At 41.4% G+C, this 27,584-nt stretch overlaps 2 protein-coding genes across 5 annotated transcripts in view; both read left to right on the top strand.

Moving 5' to 3' along the window:
• The window catches only part of NXPE3 (neurexophilin and PC-esterase domain family member 3), a 47,868-nt gene extending 26,017 nt beyond the window's left edge, over window positions 1-21,851 (top strand). For all 3 annotated transcript variants that reach the window (XM_041771495.1, XM_041771482.1, XM_041771489.1), the window contains 4 exons: window positions 24-778; window positions 8,941-9,014; window positions 17,777-17,983; window positions 20,298-21,851. In XM_041771495.1, the coding sequence (XP_041627429.1) occupies window positions 24-778; window positions 8,941-9,014; window positions 17,777-17,983; window positions 20,298-20,848 (1,587 nt within the window). In that variant the 3' untranslated portion in view covers window positions 20,849-21,851. The remainder of the gene's footprint in view (window positions 1-23; window positions 779-8,940; window positions 9,015-17,776; window positions 17,984-20,297) is intronic.
• Window positions 21,852-26,650: 4,799 nt separating this feature from the next.
• The window catches only part of NFKBIZ (NFKB inhibitor zeta), a 29,680-nt gene continuing 28,746 nt past the window's right edge, over window positions 26,651-27,584 (top strand). Inside the window, exon 1 of one of the 2 annotated variants that reach the window (XM_041764325.1) lies at window positions 26,651-26,936. The gene's annotated coding sequence lies outside the window, so the exon portion shown is untranslated. Of the gene's footprint in view, window positions 26,977-27,584 lie in introns of both variants that reach the window. The other variant, XM_041764333.1, reaches the window with a different exon arrangement.

Here is a 27,584-nt window from a genome sequence, read left to right as displayed (position 1 = left end):
TGTTTTTGTGTTTTTCTCTTCAGTACTTGGACCATGAGACTGTTGCAGCCACATTCATCGATAGTAGCGGACAGTTTGTTTCCTCCCAGATGACAGGAATTAGCCGGAATCCTTACTGTGGCTATGAGCATCAGACTCTGTCCAGCCGGGAGCGCATGGAGGAGGACTCCTTGCTGGCCGCCTTACAGTGGCAGGTGCCTGATGTGGGTCCAGTCCCCTTTTTAAAGAGCACTGACCCTTCTTCCAGCTACTTTGTTATCTTGAACTCTGCAGCCTTCTTCAAGGTGGGAAGCCAACTAGAAGTGCTGGTTCATGTACAGGATTTTCAAAGAAAGCCCAAGAAATATGGTGGAGACTACCTGCAGGCCAGAATCCACTCCCCTAAGCTGCAGGCAGGGGCTGTGGGCAGAGTGGTAGACTACCAGAATGGGTTTTACAAGGTCTTTTTTACTTTGCTCTGGCCAGGCAAAGTTAAAGTGTCCATATCTCTGGTCCACCCGACTGAAGGGATCAGAGTTCTTCAGCACCTACAGGAAGAGAAGCCACACAGGGTCTATTTCAAGAGTCTCTTCCGTTCAGGAAGAATTTCTGAAACCACGGAGTGCAATGTGTGTCTTCCTGGGAGTCTGCCCTTGTGTAACTTTACAGATCTCTACACTGGAGAACCCTGGTTCTGCTTCAAACCAAAGAAGCTCCCTTGCAGCAGCAGAATTAACCATTTCAAAGGAGGATACCTGAAGGGCCTTCTGACTGCTGCAGAGAATGCTTTCTTCCAGAGGTATGGGCTTCTTGTTCTGGGAGGTGATTTAAGGGTCCTTTTCCATTGTTTTTGTCCCAGTTAGGAGACACTATCTTGTTTTCATTATTTGCTTCAAATATATCTCTGAAGTTGGCCTAATTTGGGAGAGGTAGTGAAAAGAAAATAAATATTTATATTTTTTGAATAGTTTTTATTTTTATTTATTTATTTAAAAAATTTTTTAAAGATTCTTTTCATTTTTTTTCTTTTTTTTTTTTTTTTTTTTTTTATTCATGATAGGCATACATAGTGAGAGAGAGAGAGAGAGGCAGAGACATAGGCAGAGGGAGAAGCAGGCTCCATGCACCGGGAGCCCGACGTGGGATTCAATCCCGGGTCTCCAGGATCGCGCCCTGGGCCAAAGGCAGGCGCTAAACTGCTGCGCCACCCAGGGATCCCGATTCTTTTCATTTTTAAGTAATCTCTACACCCAGTGTCAGGCTCAGACCCACAACCCTGAGATCAAGCTGCATACTCCGGCTGACTAAGCCAGATGTCTTCTTGTGAATAATTCTTAGAAAGTGAAGCTTAGATCTTATTCCAGTTTAAATTAAAGACTTTTTACCCTTGAGGTTTTGTTTTTTTATCCTTATATCTATGTTTTACTTCAGAACCACATAATATATCTATAGTTATATAAGAAAAATTGCTTATTCATAGAACGGATAAAAAAATCACCCAAGAACTAGAGGTCTTGTAGTCAGGCCAGTGTCTTAGCTTCATGTCTAATAAAATGAAAAAATTTTAAGTGACGTATTAAACATGTATTGATAGGAAAAGAACTATGAATGTGACAACATTGCTGGGTTGATTTAATGATAAACACGGGCAGAGGAATACCACAGCAAACTATATTTTTTGAATTAATAATCATTGAAATTTCTGCATTATTGTACACAAATTTCTTTTTTGAACCTAAGTGTAAAACTTTTTCAGCATGGTGATCAATATATGGAATAATAATAGAATGTATGGGATCAGTATGACTAAAAATGATTTCTTCAACATTCCATATAGTTCTGAAGTAAAATAGCAATGCCTCAGGGAAAAAAAAGTTAGAAAGCCATATGATCACAAAGTCCAGTTATGTGAAAGAATGTAAAAATGTCTTTTTTTTTTTAGTGAAATAAGTACTTAAATATTCCCTGGTAGAGAGGTAGTTTTGTTAAGTACATCTGGGCAACCCTAAAAAATTTTGTGGTTTACATACATTCATTCCTTAGTGCAGGAGAAGTACTTATCATAAGGTCTGCAGTCTACAGGAGATTCTAAAATAAAGCCCTCTGATTTTTCCACTTTTCCTGGAGTCAGCTTTTGGTCCTACCAGTTTTAAACGCACATTTGGTGGACTCCTGCTATGCTGTTGGAAGGCCAGCAGGGGGAGCACTACTCAATGCGTTTACTGTACTGTTCAGAAGACTAGTTTTTTGTGTGGCTCAGTAAGTACACCAGGACTTCAACTTTAATTTTATCCCGGGTTTGATCTCAGACAAGCTGTTTATCAGTGACGGTGAGCAAATTATTTCAGTTCTGTGTACTTTCTGCTAATGTGTGAAGACTGCTCAGTTACTCCCCTTTTGGAGCTGTCTTGTCAGTGCATTTGTGGCTTAGCAAAAAAGAGGAAGCATGGCTTGTAATTTTTTTTTTTTTTGAGATTTTATTTATTTATTCACGAGAGAGACACAAAGAGAGAGAGAGGCAGAGACACGGGCAGAGGGAGGATCAGGCTCCATGCAGGGAGCCTGACGTGGGACTCGATCTCCAGGATCGGACCCTGGGCTGAAGGCCACACTAAACCGCTGAGCCACCCGGGCTGCCCATCATGGCTTGTAATTTATGGAAATTCCATGTGGGAAAAAATGGGGAAAAGGCTAGAGGATTTGTAAAATTTAAGAATATTCCTGACACCAAATCCTACCATTAAAACTAGAAGACAAAAAACTAGAAGACAGAATTGTGAAGGATGAAATAATGTATGTCCCTGTCCTTACTTGTATGTCCTGGATAAGGCTGGCTGATGGCACTTTGTAGTAGAAACAGACTTTGTAGTAGAATCATAAGAAATTTTCCTTACCTGGAAGTTTGCTGGGAAAATAGAGTTTGAGGTGAACTTTTAGAAACCAAACATTTGATAGTCCTGATACTGATTTTTTTTGTATTGTTTTCTCTGTTAAAATTCTGAAGTTTTGTGCCTCCTAACTAGAAAGAAAAAGATTGAAATTGACCTTTTGAGGTGCCCTTTGGTGTACTGTTTTGAGCTCATGGCCTGAATATGTTAAGCTGATACCTATTTTTACCTTTTTCCCTTGGTGGCTCATAACATTGCTTAATTCAGAAATATTTAAGAGGCTTAGCCTTGGTATTCGGTTCCCTAAATTACAGTTGGACAATTAAGGTGATCTAATTTTTGGTTCTTTACTCCTAAGGAAAAAAAATGTTGGTTTTAGAAGGAACAACAGTACTTTGCTTAAAAGATCCTATTAATATAAAGGAAGGCCTCTTGAAAGAGTAAGCTCCTCACATGAAAAGCTTCCCATATATATTTATTTATTTATTTAATATTTAAATTTAAAAAAAAATAAATAAAATTTAAATTCAATTAACATATAACATATTATTGGTTTTAGAGGTAGAGGTCAGTGATTCATCAGTCTTCTGTAACACCCAGTGCTCATTATATCACATGCCCTCCTGATGTCCATCACCCAGTTACCCCATCCTCCCACCTCTGCCTCTCCAGTGACCCTCGTTTTGTTTCCTATGATTAAGAATCTCTTATGGTTTGTCTCCCTCTAATTTCATCTTGTTTTATTTTTTCCTCTCTTCCCCTATGATCTTCTGTTTTGTTTCCTAAATTCCATATATGAGCAAGATTGCATGATAATTATCTTTCTGTGATTGACCTGTTTCTCTTAGCATAATATCCTCTTTGCATCCACATCTTTCCCAATGGCAAGTTTTCATTTTTGATGACTGAGTAGTATTCCATTCCATATATTTGTAGCATAATTTAATATCTTCTTTCTTTCTAACTCTGTCTAAAAAAACTTTTCAGATATTAGAAACACCGCAAGAATAATAAAAGTGAACATCCATATGTCTTTTACTTAGATTCACCATTGTTACTGTTCTGCTACATTTTTTTCTCTCTGTGTGTTTATATATATGTATACCTATGTATAATTCTTTTACCCTGGGCATTTGAGAGTAAGTTGCAGACATCATGATGTTGCAGTGAGTATGTAACTCCTAGGACATGGACACTCTTCAGTATGTAACCAGAGCATAGTTACTGCACTTGAGACATTTATCTTTGATACAGTTCCCTCTAGTTGTCCCTGTAATGTCCATTAGAGCTGTTTTTTTTTTAAGTTTTATAAAGATGTATTTATTTATTTTAGAGAGGGTGAACATGAGGCAGATGGAAAGGGAGAGAGAATCTTTTTTTTTTTTTTTTTAAGATTTTATTTATTCACAAGAAAGAGAGAGAGAGAGAGAGAGCTTGAGAGGCAGAGACACAGGCGGAGGGAGAAGCAGGCTATATGCAGGGAGCCCAACTTTGGACTCGATCCTGGGTCTCTAGGATCACACCCTAGGCTGAAGGCAGCACTAAACCGCTGAGCCACCTGGGCTGCCCTGAGGGAGAGAGAATCTTAAGCAGACTCCACACTCATGGAGGGGCTCAATCCCAAGACCCTGAGATCACAACCTGAGTGAGAACCAAGAGTTGGATGCTCAGTTAACTGTGACACCCAGGCACCTCTTTTTATTTTTTAGAAGATTTATTTATTTATTTTAGTTGATTTTAATCTAACTATGATCACATTGTGTTTAGTTATCTCTATAACCTCTTAATTTAGAAGAGGTTTCTAGCTTGTTTTTTAAAAACTTTTTATAAGATATATGTTTATTTAAATATATGTAGATGGAAATAAATTACTGAAGAAATCAATCACATTATAAAGTATTCTGTTTAAAAGTCAATGAGGTAATGAGTTGATTTTATGATATGTAAGATATAGCCCAATAAAGTTAAAAAAGAAAAAAAAAGTGAGTTGCTTCTCAGGACACAGAAAAAACCCGAGGTTCTGTAGCTTCAAACAATATCTTTTTGGCAATATTGTCTGTAAGGACAAGGTCATCTACAGAGAAGAACCTGATATTCCACAACAAAAGGAGAAGATAAAAAATGTTCTCTTTGTTGAGATTTCTTTTTTTTTAATTTTTAAAAATTTATTTATCCAGTAACGAGAGACACACACACAGAGAAAGGCAGAGACACAGGCAGGTCCACGCAGGGAGTCTGACGTGGGACTCGATCCCGGGACACCAGGATCAGGCTCTGGGCTGAAGGCGGTGCTAAACCACTAAGTCACCTGGGCTGCCCTTTGTTGAGATTTCTTGATCTAGCATTTCAACATTTCAACATTTCAGTGCAAGAATCCCATCACTTAGCACCAACAGAAAAAAGCATATAATAAGCCAAGGAAAAATGCTAAACAGGAGAGCCACCATATGTAAGAAGGGACATGGGATATTTCCTGTGCTGCACTGTGTGGTGTAGCACAGGAACACCTGACTGATGTTTCTGACTTTGCAAGGTCGAAAGTTCTGGTGGTCTGAAAAATAAACAGCTCATCCAAAGGCAACCTACTAAAAGGTGGAGTTGCTGAGCTGGCCCCCACGCTCGGGCTGCTTGATAGCTTCGCCAGTCTGTCCCCCTAAAGGACTCTGACCTGGATGCCAATTATGATTGCACAGCTGAGGAAGAGGGAAGACCCGGGTGCCAGGTCTGATGGCTGAGGCCCTGGACTGGGCCGTGCCTTGAGGCGCAGTTAGTGGTACTACTGTCCCTGGCATTTCATCCCAGTGCACCAGTACTTGGCTTGAGCCAGCTCTTAGAACCTCTCTTTGAGATCTTCATGAGGAAGTTGGTCACATCTCTGTCACTGTCCAACAGTAGCCTTTCATGATCAGTCTCCAGGATGAACCACTGTCCACTTTCTGTTCTCTGAATCAAAGAGGTAGGTTATCCACCCATTGAAGCCAAACTGCTAGGATCCACTGGTGTGTCTGATGGGCCCAAACTCACACATCATCCTGTCCTTCTTGGTGAGAGAATTGCTGTTAGTGAAAGTCTCTGCTTTAATGTCAAGAAATTTGTTTTTGAGCTCTTCCGGCAGGTCTTTCAGAGTTTCCATCTGTCTCTCCAAGAACTCTATGTTCTTCACTTTCATCCCCAGAGGACCAAAGAGTTTGACCTTTTCACCACAAGGCATAGGAAAGAAACATGTCTTCATTGATATTTCCTTGAGTCTCATACTGTGTGTTGTCCAGAACTGGGCTTGGGTGTCATGAAGAAATTATAGCGAAGAGAGGAAGCATCAGTCTCTCACCCAGTGTGTGTGGTGCCCACAAACTCTCTACTGCGTGCTGCCAGTGGCCAGTCCAGCAGCAGCGGAAGCAGGGTCAGGAAGCCCAGCGAGAACTTGGTGGCCACAGTGGACTTATCACTCCTCTAGTTTGTTTTTTTTACAATATTAAGAATTTGGGGGCACCTGGGCTGCTCAGTCCATTAAGCATCCGACTCTTGATTTTGGCTCAGGTCATGATCTCAGGGTCCTGAGATTGAGCCCTGTTTTGGGCTCTGCGCTCAGCAGAGTGTTTCTCCCTCTCCTTCCCCCTCTGCCTCCACCCTGCTCACGTTCTCTCTCTCTCAATCTCTCTCATAAATAAATAGAATCTTTAAGTGTTTAAAAAAAGAATTTTGATGTCACCGTTTTGTAGGATGTCCCTTAGTTTGGATTTGCTGCTTTATTGTTTCGCAATGACCAAATTGGGGTTAAAACATTTTTACAGGAAAATTACAAAAGGGAAATTTTCTTCTTTTCTTTACATCAGAGTTCTCTCATGAAAGTAGTTTATTTGTGTTGTTTTAGAAGTTGTATCTTCTCTTAAATGTCACTTAATCTGTTTTTTCCTGATATAGTTGAGCCTTGAAAACCACTGTCATGGGGGGGATGCCAGCCACCCGCAGAGTCCATCTGAAACCTCTAACTTCTGAATCCCCCCAAAATGAACTACTAATATCTTTCTGTTGGCCAGAACCCTTATAGCTGATTAACACATATTTTGTATGCTATATATATTATATACTGTATTCTTATAATAAAGTAAGGTAGAGAAAAGAAAATCACAAGGAACAGAAAATACATTTACAGTACTGTACTGTATTTATTGAAAAAATCCACGATCCACGCATAAATAGATCTGCACAGTCCATACCCACGTTGTGCAAGGGTCAGCTGTACTGCCTTCCTCCTTGTTGTTTCTCTCCCCCACTAGAATGTCCATTCCATGAAGAAGGAGATGCTGTTTTTGTGTACTGTTAGATCCCTGACATCTAGGTCAGTGCCAGGCACATAGTAGAAGCTTCAAAATTATTATTGTTGTTATTTTTAAAGATTTATTTATTTATTGAAGGGAGTAGGAGAGGAAGAGAGCGAGCACGTAGGATAGGAGGGCAGAGGGAGAGAGAGAATCGTAAGCAGACCCCACACTGAGCAGGGAGCCCATTGTGGGGTTCGATCTCATGACCTTGAGATCATGACCTAGCTGAAACCAAGAGTCACACACTGAACTGACTGTTCTACCCAGGTGCCCACGAATTATTTTTTTATTATATTTTAAAAAATTGTAATTCCAGTGTGAGTGGCATTCAGTGTTATATTTGTTTCAGGGGTACAATATTGATTGTGATTCAGCAATTCCATATATTATTCAGTGCTAACCAAGATAAATGTACTCTTAAATCCTCATTTCCTATTTCACCCATCCCCTAACCCACCTCCCCTCTGGAGACCATCTGTTTGTTCTGTATAGGTAAGAGTCTGTTTTTTGGTTTGTCTCTTTTTTCCACCGTTGTTCATTTGAAGTGTAAGAATTACTGAAGGACAATTTTTTTTTTCTCTTGAGAGAGAGAAATAGAAGGTGAGTGGCATGGGAAGGGCAAAGGGAGAGGGAGAGAGACACTCATCAGCAGACTCCATGCCTTGCTGAAGTCAAGAGTCGGACACTTAACTGATGGAGCCACCCAGGCGCCCCTCTCTTTTGAATTGTCTTTTGATGAAACAAAATATGACTCAGTTCCTGTATCAGGAATTTGGAAAGTTATCATTTTATGTTATTTGTTTTCTTTTTTTTTTTTTTTTTTTTTTTTGTTATTATGTTATTTGTTTTCTAAGTGTAGGAGGTTAGTTATTGTGATCAGTTTCTGGCATAGTTTTTTTTTTTTTAATTTTTATTTATTTATGATAGTCACACAGAGAGAGAGAGAGGCAGAGACACAGGCAGAGGGAGAAGCAGGCTCCATGCACCAGGAGCCCAAGTGGGATTCGATCCCGGATCTCCAGGATCGCGCCCTGGGCCAAAGGCAGGCACTAAACTGCTGTGCCACCCAGGGATCCCAGTTTCTGGCATAGTTATACCAAGTTTTCAGTACTTTTCCCCTGGACTCCACTCGCCCCCACTTTTCCACACAGCTCTCTATCAGTTATTTTCCCAATGTGGACTCTAGTTCAGGGCTTATGCTAAGTACTGAAGACAAAAGGGTAGTGAAACACAAACTGTGCCTTTGAGGAGTGTATGTTTTAGAAAGAGGCACAATAGAGCCGTAGCAGAGGTGAGCAAAGTACTGCAAGAGCGTGTATCTGGTGATGAGTGTCTCCAGTAAGACTTCTCTTTGTTCTGGCCAAGGTCTGAGGAATCCAACATGTGACTTAATGCTGCCTCGATTTGTAGCCTGAAAATTAGCAACAGAAGGGACATTCTCATCAGTGTGAGCCATTTCCTGAGTCCCAAGGGGAATAAATAATTCAGACCGTAATTTGTCATTTTGGAGCTTAGACTCTCAGTGCTAAGCAGTGAAAAATTAAAAACCTATTTAATTTGTATTTACTTTATATGTCTATATAAACTGCTTATTATGAGACATAGTTTATTAATTGTGTTAACATTTATAAGAATATTTCATCTTAAGGTTCTATCAGATCACACCAGTGTTTTAATTTACAAATGAAGATACATATTAGAAAATAAGTGTTCTTTAATCTAAGCTTGTACTCTTTTTATTCCCTTTAAAGTGGTGTCAATATCAAAATGCCAATCAACTCCAGTGGACCTGATTGGGTGACTGTGATTCCCACGAGCATCAAAGGTAAAAAGGAGTGAACTTTGATGATTTATTGTTTTTCTTGCTAAATGGATTGAGGCTTTGTGGTTTCACTTATGTCATGAAAACTTTTTTCCTCTTTTTAATATGCCATGGCCATACCTCTGGGCACAATTGAAAATACTAAAAGAACCTTTTGATTAAAATAAATCAGACCTCATATGCATAATCTTGGGCTCTGCTATGTATATGCATGTAAAATTTATCTTCTTCGCCCTCTTTCCTCTCTGGTTGCCTCCTTAGGAGCTGTTAGTGCTATACTGTTCAATATGGTAGCTACTAGCCTCATGTGGCTCTTCAAATTTAAGTTGATTAAAATTAAGTAAAGTCTAAAATTTAGTTCTTAAGTCACACATCTTTCAGAGCCACGTGTAGCTAGTGACTGCCATGTTGGACAGCATTTTATATAGAATGTATACATTATTGCAGAGGTTCTGTGGGAGAATAGTGGTGTTCTAGAGATATTCAAGAAATGTGTGTAAAATTGTCGGGGAATTTTTTGAAATCAAAAGTATTGGGTTATCGAATGTCCATTTTTCTCAAAGCGTGATGTCTGCATTAGCAACATCAGCATTAGCGGGGACTTGCTAGAATTGCAGATTCTCAGGTCTTAGGCTACTGAATCAGAAACACTGGGGTGTAGGGCCCAGCAGTTTGTGTTTTAACAAACCTTCTTCATGATTTTGATCCATTGGTATAGGATATTATTAAAAGGAAGACAACAGAATTCAGAAGAGTAAATGTATGTGTTCTGTTTTTGCAGAACAGAAATAAATAGCCATGGTGATTTTTAGAAAGAAAGGATGAATATTATTTAGAAAGCTTATGCAGATGGCAGGCAAGGTCCTTATAGTTGTTGAAAGCATCTATGTGTAGTCTCCCACACAGATACTGCAAACACAGATACCATAGAGCCTGTGTATATAATATATGAATCTAGTAACGGTGGGTACTAGTCATATACATGCCTTGTGTGAGTGGTGAAGTACCCAAAGAGCAAGGACAGCTTCTCTGCAGTTCCATCTGTTTTGCTGCTGTGCAGAAATGTAGACACAGTGTGGCCAGATCTATAGGGTTTTTTTTTCCTACGAGAAACATCAGAAGTCTTAATCTTCAATCTTTAAGTGTAATTTATGTCTTTAGATTTCAAAACATGAGCATCCGGCTGAAAACTTTAAAATATTTTGTGGGCTAAGTAACATTTGTCTGTGGCCCAGATGCAGCCAGGATGCTGCCAGTCTATATCTCGGGTCTCCACCATCATGTACCACAAGAAATCCCAAACTTTTCCTAGCGAAAGACTATTTGATTTACTTAAAGCCAGGGAGTTACTAATTTGAAAAAATTTATATATGAAACATCATTAATGGAAATCTTTTATTTGCCTGGGCCTCACCTTCCATATCTATCCCTCATAGTCCTCACTCCTCATACTCTTTAATGTCTGACACCTCAGGAGGCCCCATTCTGGTATATCACAGCTACTCTTCTTTGCTACAGTCCCAGCCTTCTGGCTTGCCTGCCCTGTCCCTACATGTCTAGTGCAATAGCCAGTGGGTGGAACTTTGGATAGTTGACCTGTACATGACAGGTCTTGGTGTTCAGCCAAGAAGTGGTTGTAGGTTTGTGATGTACTGTTCTGGTTAGAGAGAAGACAGATTTAGTAACCAGTGAGACTTTTGATGGACTTTTATTTTTTATTTATCATAAAGACTTTATATGAGAGAGAGAGAAAGAATGAATGAGTATGGGGAGGGGCAGAGGGAGAGAGACAAGCAGACTCTCTATTGAGCAAGGAGCCTTTTTGCTAGACTCGATTCCAGGACCTTGAGATTATTACCCAAGCCAAAGTCAGATGCTTAACTGATTGAGCCACCCAGGCTTCACTTGATGGATTTTTAGAGGTAGAGAAAGGAACCGTGAATCAATAGGAGCAGAATAGCCTGGTTTGAGAAGACTGTCTCAGAGCAGGTATATAGTTGGAAAGAAAAGAGAAGAGCAATTGCTTACATAATATCAAAGACACACAGTTTAGGAGAACTTCACTGCAGTCTACTCTTGTGACCAGCAGGCTGGATTCAAAGACCCTAAACCATGGGCTTACATCCCTCCCTCTCTCCCTCCCTGTCTTCCTCTCTTCCTTCCTTTCTTCCTCCTTTTTAACTTTTTTGTTTTCAGATAATTTAAACCTAAATATGAGTTACAGAAATAGTACAAGGTTCCTGCATGGCCTACACCCTTCCCCTTACATAACCACCTAATACTTTCAAAACTATGATTTTAACATCACGACACTGTAGAGTTTATTTGGATTTCATCAGTTTAACCACTAATGTCCATTCTCTGTTCCAGAATCCAGTGTAGGATCCCACACTGCATTTAATCACTGTTTCCTTAGTCTTCCCTCTATGACATTATCTTCCATGACCTTTGCACTTTGAAGAGCACTGGTCAGATATTTTTAGAATGTTTCTAACTTTGGATTTGTCTAATGTTTTCTAATGATTAGCATGAGATTACACATTTTTGGAAGAATAGCACAGAAATGATGCCGTATCCTTTTAAGGGAGTACGTGATGTTAGTAGTATTGTTAATGATGTTAACTTAGATCACTTGGTTCATGTGGTGTCCATCAGGGCTCTCTTCTCTTTATGTTTTTTTTTTTTTTAAAGATTTTATTTATTTATTCATGACAGACACAGAGAGAGAGAGAGAGAGAGAGAGGCAGAGACACAGGCAGAGGGAGAAGCAGTCTCCATACAGGGAGCCCGATGTGGGACTCAATCCCAGGTCTCCAGGATCACACCCAAGCCGAAGGTGGCGCTAAACCGCTGGGCGACCGGGGCTACCCTCTTCTCTTTATGTTGACTCTGTATTCTGGGGAGATACTTTGAGACTGTGGTGGGCTGAATAATGCCCCCCCGCCAAGATACCCAGATCTTAATCCCTCAAATTTATGAATGTTGCTGTGTATGGATGGCAGAGGAAACTTTGCATGTATGTTAAATTAATAGTTCTAGAGATGGGGAGAGATTATCTGGATATACTGAGTGGGCCCTAAACACAACCACTAGTGTCCTCTTAAGAGGGAGGCAGAAGGAGATTTCATATAGAAGCAGAAGACAGTGTCACAGTGGAAGCAGAGAGAGACTTGAAGATGTCATGCCGCTGGCTTAACAGATGGAGAGAGGTACCATGAGCCAGAGAATACTGCTCTAGGAGAGGCAAGGAGACACATTGTTCCCTAGCTCCTCCAGAGAGAGCATGGCCTTGCTGATACCTAGGTTTTGGCCCAGTGATACTAAATTTGGACTTCTGTCTTCCAAAATGGTTAATAAATTTGTATTGTTTTAAGCCACCAGATATGTGGCAATTTGTTACAGTAGCCACAGGAAGCTACTCTCCAGATGTTTCTGTCTTACATTAGGATGTAAATATCCTGTTCCTGCTTATACTTTCACCCACTAATCTTTGCATTCATTAGGAGATCTTTCCAGCAGCAATTATTTCTCTGGTATGTAATTCTGATTCTTTCTTTCTTTCTTTCTTTCTTTCTTTCTTTCTTTCTTTCTTTCTTTCTTTCTTTCTTTCTTTCTTTTCTTTCTTTCTCTTTCTTTTCTTTTCTTTTCTTTTCTTTTCTTTTCTTTTCTTTTCTTTTCTTTCTTTTCTTTTCTTTTCTTTCTTTTCTTTTCTCTTTTCTTTCATTTTCATGAGAGACACACAGAGAGAGAGGCAGAGACACAGCAGAGGGAGAAGCAGGCTCTGCATGGGGAGCCTGATGTGGGACTCAATCCCCGATCCTGGAATCATGCCTTGAGCCCAAGGCAGATTCTGAATCACTGAGCCACCCAGGAGTCTTGTAATTCTGATTTTTTAATCACTCATTCCTAACACACTTATTAATTGGAATTTTTCTGTAAGAAAGTGTTGTCCCTTCTTTCCTATTTGTTTATGTCAGTATAGACTCGTGATCATTTCAGTTATTACCTAATTCAATTGTTATTTATTTTTTGCTCTAATTGCTCCAGTTTTGGCAATTGGGAACTTTTTCAGTTTGGCTCCTATACCCTTTGACATCCTGTCATTTCCCCCCCTTCCCCCTCCCCCCCCCGCCCCATAAGCATTTCCTTACTTTCTGGCGCCAAAAGATGTTTCAGGCCCATCTTATGTTTTCTTTGCCCTGGCCTTGGAAGGTTCTTTCGACTTGTGTTATTTTGATTATGAATCCTTTATTTTGAAGGGTTTCCTCCCCCTTCTCTTTTTTTTTGTGTGTTAGTTTTAACTGATTTTCCTATAAGTTAAAATTATTCTAAGATGCATGTTTAATCTGCTGAATTGTTTGAATCCCCGCACATGGGTATAATTGCAGTTGGAAGCAAAGAATCATTGGGACAAGCATCTGGTTTCTGATAGGCTTTCTCAGTGTCAGAATTGCTGTTGACTTTTTCTTAGTACATGTAACTGTGGTCCCTAGACCATCATAGCCTAACAAAGCCTTGATGGGTTCTGACCTCATCAACAACTAAACTAGAGCTCATATTTTTGGGCGAGCTTACTGAGAGTCTGGGATGAAACTAGATTTAATAGCAAGTAGAATAAACAGTAACATCTTTGTAGCCCTTTGCTATATTCTTTACTTTTTGAGGTGTATCTTATACACAATAGAACACATGCATTGTAAATGTATAGTACAATGGAATTTTACATTTCTGTCTTTGTAGCTGTGGTAGGTGAATTCTAAGATGACTCCCAGTGACCCATGCCCTTATATAATTTTTTTTCCCTCTTGAGTGTGAGAAGGACCTAAGATATGATGGGATCACTCCCATGTTTTGATTATGTAACAAAGTTGATGTTTAAAAAAGATACTATCCTGGGTAGACCTGACCTAATTGGATAAGCCCTCAACAGGGACCAGGTTCTTCTTGAAGAGCTTCAAAGCATGTGAAGTCTTCCAAGTAAAGGAGATTCTTTGTTGCTGGCTTTAAAGGTGGAGGAAGCCATTTGGCAAAAAAATATAGACAGGTTCTAGGAACTGAAGGCTGACAATCCTCCTGGGACCAGAGCCCCACATCGAGGAAGGAGTCTGCTTCACCCTCTGTCCCTCTCCACCAACTTGTGCTTTCTTTCTCTCTCACTCACTTTCTCTCTCTCTCTCAAATAAACTTTTAAAAGAAAAATAAAAGGAAGTAGAGCTTTTGGGAGGTGATTAGTTAGGTCTTGTGGTTGGAGCTCTCATGGGTGTGATTAGTATCCTTATAAAAGAACTTCCAGAAAAATCCCTTGTCCTTCTACCAAACAAGAAGGTGCCATTCTGAACAGGAAGAAAACTCTCATCAGAACACAGCCATGCTTGATGTCTTCACTTGACATGTCTTGATTTGAATGTCTTATAATTCTGTCATCTTGATATCAGCATTCCAGCCTCTAGAACTGTAGGAAATAAATCTGTGTTGTTTATAGACCAAAAAACAACAAAAACAAACAACCACCCACCAAGGAAACATGATCTTATAACCACAAGGAAGTGAATTTGGCCAACCACTTGAATAAGCTTGGAAGCAGACTTTCCTTGTCTTCAGAAAGGAATACAGCCCTGCTGACAACCTGATTTCAACCTGTGAGACTCTGAGCAGAGAACCTTGCTGTGCCATGCCCTGGACTCTTGACAGACGGAGCTCTGTGATAATAAATGTCCCTTGTTTAAACTACTAAGTTTGTGGTCAGTGGTCACACAGCAACGGAAAACTAATAAAGTGTAACTGCCGCCCACATAAAGATATAGAATGTTTAGAACAAATAGAATATTTCCAGCATTCCAGTGTTGCCGTTTATATTAAAAACTATTAATACTACTCTAGCATTGAACTTTCATAACAAACCTTCAAAATAACTAGTCATTTACCTGTTTTGTAGATAACGAAACCAAGTTCCAGAGACTCAGTCATAGTTTTGATATCTGCTCTGTGCCTGATGCTAGACCAGACTCTGAGAATGCAGGGGATGAATAAGATATGAGTTTAAGTGATTCCTGAGGTTTCATGTTGGATAGGTGGAGTCAGACATTAACCAGAGCCTCTCAGTCAAGTTCACTCCATTTTCTGCTACCTCTTTACATGCTTGGGAGGTGTGAAAGACACCTTGATGTTTAAGTTTGTCTGCAATAGTGACATTTATCAACTCTCTACTACTTAGTACATCCAAACGATGGTGTGAATGATAAAATAGTGTTTGATGCTGCTTGGTGAAAACCAAACTAGTAGTGCCTTTTTGGATGAGACGTCGTTCTGATGTTGATGTAATAGCATAACAAATTAGACAAAGCTGTTTTAAAGACAACTACTTTCCCGTTGTTGGAAAAAATACGGAGTACATAATACATTTTACTTGGTTAACTTAGAAAATCAAAGGGCTCATATCCTACGTATAAAATCCAACTAACTGATATCATTTGGGGGTACGAAGCCCACTCCCAGATCTCTTACCAGTAATGAAATGATGTATGCCTTTGTAAACAGTACTCCCTTTACCACTAAGTCTCTACAACTCTCTGAGAAACTTTGGCAAGTCACTCTGTGACATTCTTCACCTTTTTTTTTTTTTTTTCTTCACCTTTTTAAAAAGAGATTTGGACTAGCCATTGCCTGAGGTCCCTTTCAACATTCTTTGAATCTATAGGTATTTCTACCTATACCAATATTTAGTTTTCCTCCGTAAAATGCACTTACTAGATTGGGAATTAAAAGAAATGCTGACTTTTGAAACAACCTCAGCCTGCTTATTATTAGTCTTATTAAAATAGGAAATGTATTTGTCTTAGCTGACCATAAGAGGGCAATGTAGGTACATGCATTTCACTTTAAAACTACTCTTATCTAGTGCTGCACGTGTACAGAATTAATGTCAGGTTCAGTAATTGATTTGCTTTACTTGACTTAACTCTGGTAGTAAATATAATTAACATTTGAATAGAAGTGGTAATTGTTTCCTGTGTGATACATACTTTTCTTTATAACATGTATTTGACACAGAATAGCCAAGTCTCCTGAATTAACCATGATAAAAACTGTAACTTCAAAATCACTTTTAATTCCCAATCTAGTAAATGTTTTCTTTGGGTCCCAGGTATCTGCTCTAGAGCTCTCAGCCTGTGTAACCTTGAGATGCTGATGTAATGAGGGAGCTTTGGGTAAGATGTGGCAACATAGTAAAGCCACACTTGGTAACATGTGGAGAAATTGTTTTTGAATAGGCCAGATAAATATTTACCCCTCCACCCTAATTTTTTCTTTGATAATCACGTTTTCCAAGTAAAGTTGTTAGTTTTCTTTCTTTTTTCCAAGTAAAGTTTTTAAAAAATGCTATTGACTTTTCTACTTAGGCCCTGAGCCTTCAAAGAATTAGCAGATGGCTAAGTTAAGAAATGAAACATGCACTGTCAAATAGAGCATCTTCTTTGTAGAGAATAAAATCAAAGTAATTTTGAGTAATATGAATAATATCAAGATGATAAGCTGAAAATAGTCACAAATACAGGACTCTTAAATTGCTGAGTCATGTAAACATTTGGATTTCGAATTGTGGATTAACCGAGAAGACTATAGAATTACTGGATTATGATCAAAGTTTGACCCTTGGGGCATATAAGGAGTGATGTAAAATAATTGGTGGTTTTTGAAGAATGTAGATTTGAATAAGTGTTGGAAATGAGTAAGTGTACCCCTTCAGGAAAAAAGCCGAAAAGAAAATCTACATTTACAACCATCTGTTTTTGAGAGGTGATGTAGTACAGTGGTTAGGGCATGGGCTTTGGGGATCACCTGCTTAGGTCAGGTCTTAGCTTTGCTACTTACTAGCTCTGGGTCTAGGTCAAGTTGCTTAACTGTTCTGAAAGGTAGAGGTAACAATAGGATCTACCTTAAAGGGTTATCATGAGCATCAAATGAGATAATACGTTTAATTGCAAAGTAAACTCACAAGAAATATTAGTCATCCCTGTCTGTTTATTTTGAAGCATGTAAAGTGTGTTGTTTCTACAGAAGCATTTTCCAAGGGAGGTGTTAGGGCAGAAGGATGTTGACTCTCCCTCTGAAACGTGTCCTGGTGCTTGTGTACTCATGGTTGTAGCCTAGCTAAATCCTGTTCATTGTGCAGAAAGACCTTCTAAATCTTTTGCATTGTGGGGAATAATTCTTGAGAGTGGGTTTATTTGGTTTGTTCTCTGTGTTAAGCGGTGGTCTTCTGAATTCATATTTGATTATCAGGACCTGTAGGTTAAAACTTCCCTTTTAATAGGCTGAGCAGCAGTGGACTGATTTTATTATACATATGTAAAATATGAACTAAGATATTACTTACCTCATAAGCCTTTGTATGAAAACTTACTCTGGGATAAAACTGGACAATTCTTTTATCTACACATTTCCGTGGTATTTGCTTGCTTTTATTTTTGGCTTTGATAAAAAAACACGTATAATCAGAGGAGAATGCTCAAAGTCCTCTTTTCCCCTCTGTCCACCAGTACCCTCACACACGTTTCAGATCTTCCTACTGTTGTGCAAAGGAGAACCATTTATAGCAAGGGGAAAATTTGGGATTTCTTTGAAGTGTGATGGAAGGAAATGTGACCCATATACCAGCAAACTAATAAATATAGGGGCATAATTTTGTTTCGTGGAGCATTTTCCATTTATGGTTTGTTGGAGGACACTTTCAGAATGTCTTACTTTTTCCCCTTTCTTTTCAGAAACGAAGAATTCAGAACTATCTCAAGGCTCAGGAATTTTTCCTTCTGGGTATTATTATAAAGATCAATGGAGGCCCAGAAAGTTTAAGATGCGCCAGTTTAATGACCCTGACAACATTACAGAATGCTTACAAAGAAAAGTGGTGTATTTATTTGGTGACTCAACAATCAGGCAGTGGTTTGAATACCTTACTGCCTTTGTTCCAGGTTGGTACTTTGCATTTTGTTTTATAACTCTTTTCCACATGCACAAAATCAGCTTTCTTCACTCCAGTTCCTGAAGAAGGGCATCAGGTGAGGAAGTAGTTATATCTCTGTGGGACTAAAGAGGTATCCTAACCCTGGAGAGATGTGTGATGGTTTCCGATCCACAGTGGGGTTGATGTATTGGATGGAAGTGCTGGGTTCTTGTTGAAGTTTCCTACCACTGATTAGCTATGCAATCTTGGACACATTATTTACTTCTTGGGTCTTCATTTCTCCATGTGTGCAATGAGGCAGCTGGACAGTATCACCTTACAGCAGTCTTTTACTTCTGCTATCTGGGCTCTAAAATAGAGGTGGACATATTGGAAATCAATTCTCTCCTAGTTCTGTTTGGTCAGACTCCAAGTTTGTAATAGATTTAACTGGAAGGAAGCAGCCAAACTGTGTTCCATTTTAATTCATCTATTCACCAAAGCCTTCCCAGTGTCATCTGTTGGGCATTCCATTGGTATGATTCTGAGATGAGCTGGCTCCTATGGAGGGAGTCTTGGTAAGTCCCAGCATTCTTAGCTTCCTGATTTCACTCCTGAGCTCTGGGGGTGCTATCCGGACTTGGAATAAAGCCCCACTCACTGGAGGGCCATCCTTTATTCAAGGCCTTTTTCTCTTCGTGGAAGATGTATGGACAAGGTGAGGAGGGATGAATCTCAGTAACCTTCCTAAAGACCCAGCTTATAGTGTAGAGAGCTGAAAAATAATTCCGTGGGAACTATTTTTGAGGGCTGTGTATGGGCAGGACTTTCCATAAAGCACATTCCCATAGTTTATTGTGAGTTTTCTTTTCCTCTTTTATTTTTTTACACCAATGTAGTTTCAGATTTAATTTTTAGAAGGAAAGGAAGAAGTAGATATGATCCCCAAAAGTAGAAAGTTAATTTCTGCTTCTGTTTTGCTTGATTTTCTGAAACAGACATAGCTGAGTGTAGTTGATAAAGCATAAGTTAAGAACTAGCAAAAGAGATATAATTTGTATGGCCTAATGCTAAACATGTTTTGATGTTTGGTGCTGACAAGGCAGGGCCCTCCATGAGTCTGTAGTTGTTTGTTTCTTAAGTTCTAATGATGTGGCTCATTATTTCCTTTCACAGCAGTGATCACATTGAGTGTCTTGACTGTTTTCCACCGTATCCTTTCCAGACAGATTTTCACCTGATAAAGCCTTGTGTCAGTGCTTGATCTTAATCAAAAGAAAAAAAATGATAACTTGAGTTTATTCATTTTAAGTGGGGCCAAATGCTGAATAGTTATGAATTAGGTGGGAAAATCTAGAAGAGGAACCTGGGACTGCATGGAGAGAAGAGTGAAACTTTAGCCCTTAAGAAGACTGTAGGCCAATTATAGTGTGATGTGACTTCTTCAGAATGGACTGGAAACCTCTTGAGAGCAAGGACTGTGACTTACCAATCTGACCATTGTTGGCTCATGGCAATACGTGGCTGGTGCTGAATAGGTGCTTAGGAAGTGTTAATTGACTTGGGTTGCCAGAAGTTATTTAGTCCCTGCTCTGTAAAGCACTTGTAGGAACTTTTAAGGATATGAGACAGGCCCTCTTTTCTTATGGGGCATATGTTAAGTGATGAATTGTATAGATAAGAGTTTTTTTAGAGTTAACAGAAGAGAAATAATCACTGATTCCTGGGACCTTCAGAAGATCTCAGGGGGACTAGACTTTGAAACACCAACTAGATAATGAGGAGGAAGGAGGGAGTTCTAACTTGTGCCGCTTTGTTATTCTTGTGACAGAGCGGCATTCTCTAAAACATTAATATGATTTTCCATCCCTAGGGTGAAATCAAAAGTCAAAAGATACAGGGTTGCTCTTTCATGTATTGCAAAAAGAAGTATTTGGTTACTATTACGTGTTCTTAAAAAAGCAGACGTTATAGCTCTGGTCTTGGAAGAAATAGTATTTGCCTATTAGAACATTCGTGTGTAAATGCCACATTGAATTTTTTTTTTTTAAATATTCAGCAGTCAGTGCAAACAGGAAGATTTCTTGGCCTAATGGTAGAGGTCAACAGGTTATTTTACTTCTGAGGTATATGGACATAGGTATAGAATCTATCATTGATGGTTTAAATAATATGTTAGAAAAAAGGTCCATTGAGGCCAGTGAAATAGGTATTTCCTTTATACTTGTACCTTTTTGTTATACTTTTATTTTTAAAAAAATTTCTTTTAAGCTACTAAGAATGATTATAATATATGTGTTTGGTTTGAACATTTTTATGCATTTGCGTTTTCCTTGTTTCAGATTTAGTGGAGTTTAACTTGGGTAGTCCCAAGAATGTGGGTCCTTTCCTTGCGGTGGACCAGAAGCACAACATCCTGCTCAAATATCGCTGCCATGGTCCACCCATCCGTTTTACAACTGTCTTTAGCAGTGAGCTCCGTTATGTGGCAAATGAGCTGAATGGCATCGTGGGAGGGAAGAACACGGTGGTTGCCATAGCTATATGGTCTCATTTCAGCACTTTCCCCTTGGAAGTGTATATCCGGCGGCTTAGGAATATCCGTCGAGCAGTGGTCCAGCTCCTGGATCGAAGCCCTAAGACCGTGGTAGTCATCCGAACAGCTAATGCCCAAGAGCTGGGGCCTGAGGTGAGCCTTTTCAACAGTGACTGGTACAACTTTCAGCTGGACACTATCCTTCGGAAGATGTTCTCAGGGGTTGGAGTGTATCTTGTTGATGCCTGGGAGATGACCTTGGCTCATTATTTACCCCACAAGCTACATCCAGATGAAGTTATTGTGAAGAACCAGCTGGACATGTTCTTGTCCTTTGTGTGCCCCTTGGAGACCTAGCCTGCCCTGGAGGGGGACTGGAGGAATCACATGACCTGCATTACAGGAAGTTAATGGCTGGTCCCATGGAGAGATGGCTGCTATGGACATGTACAAAATTTCAAAAAGAACTGGACTTTATGTAAGACTTACAAGGAGCTTGGAAAATGCAGGTTGCACTTATATCTACCTATAGGATTTCTTCCAATCTTTACATAGCCATGGGAGAACCATTATGAACAACATCTACTCGCTGTATTGCCCTGGTAACCAAAGATGCTAATGAGTGGGTTTGAATTAGCCTCTCCTGAGAGGGGAGATTACTATGCTAAAAACTGTGAAAAATGTTCTGAACTAAATGGTGGGTAGTGGAGTGTTTGCAGCTTATCTGGTCAAGGAGATTGAGCTTATCTGTATGAATAGCACAGTTGGTCCATCTTGAGTGGGATGAACTCCTGAGGCTTATGGTTGGTGGCTCCTGTAGCACGCTGAAAATTGCTGTGTCTCAGGAGTTTCTCTTGATGAATCACCTTTTCTGAAGTGCTCAAAAAGGCCAGTATCCTTGATTAGAATTTTCTTGTGAGAATATATTTACGACATCCTGCTTTTATCTAGAAGAGAAGCAAAAGGAAAAGCAGTACACAAAATCTGTGTGTTGAATTGATACCTGCCCTGGATGATTGTTACTTATTTCACCTACATTTTACATGATGAATACTTTAGAATAACCACTTTTGGAGCTGGAAGGGGGGAATCTATAAATGGAAATTTATTTTTGTGTTTTGAAGTTTGAGGGTTTTAAGAACTGACTGTTATGTAAACAATACTGATGTTTACGTACATCAATTTCAAGTGTTTCTTTTTTGGTTGTTATTTTGAATTGCATACCAACATTAGAAATTGAAATCTAAATCTAATTAGAAATTAAAGTTATATATTGAGATCTAGAACAGGTATTTATTAAGGTACACACATTCTCTCATGCTTGGAAATAAAAAAACTATTCCTACTGGCTATCTTAAAATAATTGAATGATCAATTTTACTTGACTATCTTTACCTTACTAATTTTAAATGAGTTTAGGTTAACTTGGGGCCATTTAGAAGTATAAGTACTCTTCTCTTTTTGAGCCACAAGGTTAACAGTCTAGTTTTAGTTTCCCCTAAATGGACAAATAAAGAGACTGGGAAGGTTTTAGAGATGAAGAGAGGCTCAGAGATATTGAGCATGAAAACATACAGTCTTAGGAGAGTGGGCCAAAGAATTTGGAGTTTTAACTTAGAACGGAGAGTGTAAGATCTTCCTTTCTTAGCTTTGGGCCATCTTCAGATGTATAAAATACATATAAGGGGTACAAGATTTTTTATTATTTTCTGAGTCTAAAGAGGAACAAGTAGTTAAAATATTAAGATAGCCTCATTTTAATGGTTTTTAAGCTTTAGTGTCTGAGAATCACCTAGAATACTTGATAAAAATATAGAATTAGGAGTCATGCCTCCACGAATTGTGGAATCAACCTTCATTACAAGTGTCCAGTGATTCTGATACAATGGTAGTGTTCTATACTTTGAGAAATACAACTAAGGGAAGAAGGAAGATAGAACTAAGAAAATAATAATGTTTGTCTTTTATTTCCGGGGCTTAATCCCTAATATTTAATTCTGATCACGATCTAATGTAGGTAATATTAGCTACATTTTATAGATGAGGAAATCAAGTTTGAATTTGAACCAAGGTATGTGAGAGTACATAGCCCTTTATAACTACAACTTGTTAGACTTTTGTAAAGAGAGATTTTCTTTTTCATGAAAGGACTTTCTGAGCATTTTCTCAAAGATTGCTAGAGGAGGCTGGGGCATCATCTTCTCAGGAGAATTTCAGTTTCCACTACCTTGCCAGGGCTTTGGACTGATGCTTCTTGTTTGTACAGATGATTTTTTGTGATCGTATCCAGTTGCTGTTACTTTTTGATGCAGTTACATAAGGCCCTAAAGATTTAATGAGATAGTTTCTTGAAGTATTCTATTTCACTTTGTCCCTTTTCTAATTTGCCTTTTTTTCTCCTTTCTTTCTTTCTTTCTTTCTTTCTTTTTCTTTTCTTTTTTTTCTTTTCTTTTCTTTTCTTTTTCTTTCTGAGAGAGAGAGAAGCATGTGAATTGGGGGACGAGCAGAGAAAGGAAGAGAGACTCTTAACCAGGCTCCATGCCAAGTGCAGACCCTGATGTGGGGCTCAATCTCATGACCCTGAGATCATGACCTGAGCCAAAATCAAAAGTCAGATACTTATGCAGTGCTTAGGTGTCTCAGTTGCTTAACTGTCTGACTCTTTGTGGGATGGAGCCCAGCCTCAAGTTCCACACTCAGATAGGAGTCTGCTTGAGATTCTCTGTCCTCTCCCTCTGCCCATCTCCCCACTCGTGCACTCTCTAAACTTAATAAACATATCTTAAAAGAAAAAAGGAGTCAGATGCTTTAACTGACTCTGCCACCTAGGCATCCCTCTAACTTGTCTTTCTATTCTCTGGTGTGGAAGTTTTTTTTAAAAAAAATGCCTTTATTATTATTTTTTAAAGATTTATTTAGAGAGCGTGAATAGGGGAGAGGGAGAAAGGGAATCTCAAGCAGACTGTGCTGAGTGTGGAGCCCAGCACAGGGCATGATCTCACAACTGTGAGATCATGACTTGAGTGGAAATCAGGAGTCCCATGTTTAATCAGCTGAGTCACCCAGGCATCCCCCCAAAATGCCTTTAAGTGTAGAATTTGGAATATTACCTAAATCTTTCTCAGAACAATAAGATACAGTGTTTTAATTTCTTCTGAAAAGGTTATGTTAGGCCAGTATCACATAGTTTTGAATATTAGCATGCCAGCCAAATAGTATACTTTGTTGTATATATTTTCCATTATAAATATAAAGGGCATTATTATTATTTTTTAAGATTTTATTATTATTATTTTTAATTTGAGAGAGAGAGAGAGAGAGAGAGAGAAAGCACAAGCAGAGGAAGAGACAGAGGGAGAGAGAAACAGAGTCCCTACTGAGCTTGGAGCCTGGGGTTAGCCTCCCTCATGACATGAGCTGAAGGCAGATACTTAACCCACTGAGCCACTCAGGTGCCCAAGGGCATCATTATTTTTAAAAACTGTAAAATCTAGACAAAATCTATGGATAGAATCCATAATTCTATCATCTGAATGTGGTAAGCATTAGCATCTTGATATGTTTTCTTCCAGGATTTTTAAAAAACTGAATAGCTATAATCACAGATAATATATAATTTGTTCTGTGGTTCTTTATTTAACATACATTTTTCAAGTTGGTCTTCATAACTGAATTAGAAAAGCCTGCCCACTAGCAGTTCAGTTAATGCTATTATTATTACTTAAGTAAGTTGGTCATTACAGTTGGACATTTAGGTTTATAATAAAATATTGAGACAGTGGTTTATACACAATTTCATTGGGTTAAACCGTGGATTTTTATTTGGGAATGACAGCACTACTTTCACTTAGTGGATCTCCTCATATTCTAGAGCTCTAATGATTGACTTGATGCTACTTATGAAAGGGAGAATCCATAGTAGTCTCCAGCCAACGAGAGGAAGTCAGGACGGAGATCGCACTGTTACACTGTTAAAGGTTTAAGGACCTTGTAGTGTTGAGCTCTGGATGCCTGGTCCTATTGGAGGATCAGACATTTCCGATCTCCTCATCAAGCTGGATTGTGGCACCCGGGGTCCTGGGGTGGGGGCGGGGGGGCGGGGGGGCGGGGCAGGAAGCAGGACAGGGATTACAAGTGTCCCGAAAGGAAAAGGAGTCACAGTGAAACCAAATGTCACAGGCAAAATCCTTTAAATGTTGTGCAATAGTTCACTCTTTCAACTGACCCGGCTGTACCTCCTGCCCCCCGGAACCGCGAAGCACCCCAGCTTCCCTGACAGCTCCATGGGTGGCCCGTTATCTGCCACGGCGGCGACGCTGCTTAGCGAGGGCCGCTCGTGCGAAGAGCTGTGCGGCCCGAGGTGTCTGCCCCGCGCCCCGCACCTCCCCCTTCCGAAGCCCCCCGCCCCCGCAGAAAACGCTCAATTAGCAGAGGAGGTGAATCCGGGGAGCAGGGGGCCGCGCTAGCGCCCGGGGTGGAGTCCTTGGGATTCGCGCGGGGGCATCCCCAAGGGGCAAGCTCCGGTCCTCGGCGGGATTCCAGGCCGGGTCTTGGAGCCGCCCCCGCCCCCCGCCCCCCAGGGGAATGCCCGGGACTCGGCTCGCTACCTTTCGGGCTCGGGAATTTCCAGCGAGCGGAGAAAAGTCCACAGACCTGGGGCCGGCCGCCGGGCCCGCGCCCCCCGCCCCGCCCCCCGCCCCCCTCCCCCCCTCTCTCCGCCCTTCTCTCCGCACCCCCCGGCCGAGCGGCCCGCGTAGGGTCGGCAGGAGGTGGGGCCGAGCCGCCCCCGCCCCCGCCCCCGCCCCCGCCCCCGGTCCCGGCCCCGGCCCCGGCGCCCACCCGCGCGCCGCGCTATAAAGGGCCGAGGCGCGGCGTCCTCCGCCTCCAGGCCGGACGCGGGGCGGGCGCAGGGCTGCGGGCCGCGGGCCCCGAGCAGCGCCGGGACGGAGCCGCCCCGAGGCCCCCGCGCGCCTGGGCTTCCCGCCGCCGGGACCGCGGGCAACGGCCGAGCGGCCGCCACGCGCTCCCCGCACGCGCAGGTATGTCTCCGTGACTTGCTGAGTGCGAAACGGCCTCCCCAGCGCCGCCCCCCCCCCCCCCCCCCGGATCCTGTCCTCTGAGGCCCTTCCTGACACGTGGTCACCGGACCTGCTTGGGGCCGCGCTGCGGGAGCCGCGTGACTCGGGGCAGTTGGGCCTGTGCGGGCCGGGAGGGGCCGGGGGGCCGGGAGGGGCCGGGGGGCCGGGGGGCCGGGGCGCCGCGGGCGTGCGGGGGGGCGGGGGCGCAGGTGCCGTCCCCACTCCCGGGACGCCCTCCCCGAGCCCGTCCGCGCCCCGTGCAGTCAGACACAAGCACTGCGAGGCGATGCCACGAACGCGGGAAGCCCTAAAGCGTGATGACCTGGCCGGACCCCAGGTCCGCGGCCGTCTGCTCAAGTATTCGGAGGAGCTTCGTGACTCGTGGGTGGGGTGGAGTCGACACCGTCTCCGCAGGGTGTGTAGACCGGCCGTCAAGGGGTGGGTGTGGCCCAGAGAGGATGACGTTCCCTCCGTGCGCTCACTTTGAGCACTTGGTGCCTGTGGATGTCCCCACTGGAAATCTGCCGTCTAAAGAAATACATTGTCTGGGTAGGTGACATACGTTTTCCTTAGATAGGAGGTGGTTTAGGCAGCAACAGGAGAGAAACATTTGCAAGGTTTTCTTTAAAATTCATTTTTTTTCTTGGAGTTCAATGTGCCAACATGGAGCATAACACCCAGTGCTCATCCCATCGAGTGCCCCCTCAGGGCCCGTCACCCAGTCACCCCACCCCCCAGACACCCACAAGGTTTATCCACTGCCCTCAATAATCTCCGAGGAGTGCATCCATCAACCAAACAGATCATCTGCACATGAACATCATCCTGAAGCCTTTTTATTTGGAGTCAGAATACAACGTACGATCTCCAGTTGGCTTACGCTCAAGTCACAGTGGGGCAGGGTACAGGGAAGAGCCCTGGGACCACAGGACTGTCAGTCCGGGATGAGGAGCATAAGAAATCAGTGTCCCTCCCCCCCCCCCCCCACATGGAGCTGGCGACCAGGGTCAGCATAATTTAGTTGCCCAGACGCAGACTTTTCCTTCCTGAGGAAAGGAGGCAAACCTTTCTCATTCTACTTTGCCCTGAAGGAAGTCCTGCTCTCAGGAAACAAAAGAAACTCTGAAGTTAGGGAGCCCTGGAGAGCACTAATGAGGGGGAAGATTTTCTGATTGACCTACAATGAATGGCTCCTGAGAAAACCATTTCCCTTTGGCTTGTACCAGACTGATCTGATGGCTTCTTGATCCCCCCCCTCCCCCAGGTTAACAGGAAGACCTGGAGGCTGAACTTCACATTTGATGCACTGCCCGAGGGTGACAGAGGCAGCCTGGCGGTGAGAAAGGCAACGGATACCCAAGTGGGAGGTAGATGTTACTTTGGCCTTGGCTGATGGAGGCAGAATCGGTAGGGGGATTTTTTTTTTTTTTTTTTAATTCTAAGACTCTTGGATCTCAAATCGATTTTTGAAGTTGCCTCAGAGTTACTGTGAATTTTACGCATAGGCATTGTACTGCGATTTCTTGTGAACTAAGATATTTTGGTGGTTTAGTTTGCTTTTCACTAACTTGAATTTCCACTCTTTCTGTGAGAGGAGGACACATGAATATGTCTAAGAGGGGAATTCAGCTCTCTGCTGACTGGCGGTTTCAGAGTTATGTAATCTTTCACAGGCCCAGAGAGCATCGTGCCCCCTCTGGTTTTGGTGAAGCCGCTCATTAAAGCTAGCATATGTGGTTTCTGATTAAAGCACTTCCTGTTCCTTTAATTTGGGACTGTGAGGTAAAACACTTTCCTTTCAAATTTGGTAGATGAAAATAATTTATTGCTCCCTGGGCGGAGGGGTTGGTTAGCAGCAGGGAATGCAATGTATTAAACGCTTGTTTTGGGAGTTGACCAGCAAGATCTCATTTAGCCTTCGTAATAGCATCTGAGGTAGACATAATAAGGCTAATTTTATAGGTGAGGAAATTGAGGCTCAGAGATATTGAGCAATCGGTTCAAGATCGCCTCGG

The sequence above is a fragment of the Vulpes lagopus genome, chromosome 1 (genome assembly GCF_018345385.1).
Source record: "Vulpes lagopus strain Blue_001 chromosome 1, ASM1834538v1, whole genome shotgun sequence".
Lineage (NCBI taxonomy): Eukaryota > Metazoa > Chordata > Mammalia > Carnivora > Canidae > Vulpes > Vulpes lagopus.
The sequence above is the reverse complement of the archived record's forward strand: the minus strand, read 5'-3'. Positions and strand labels throughout refer to the sequence as shown.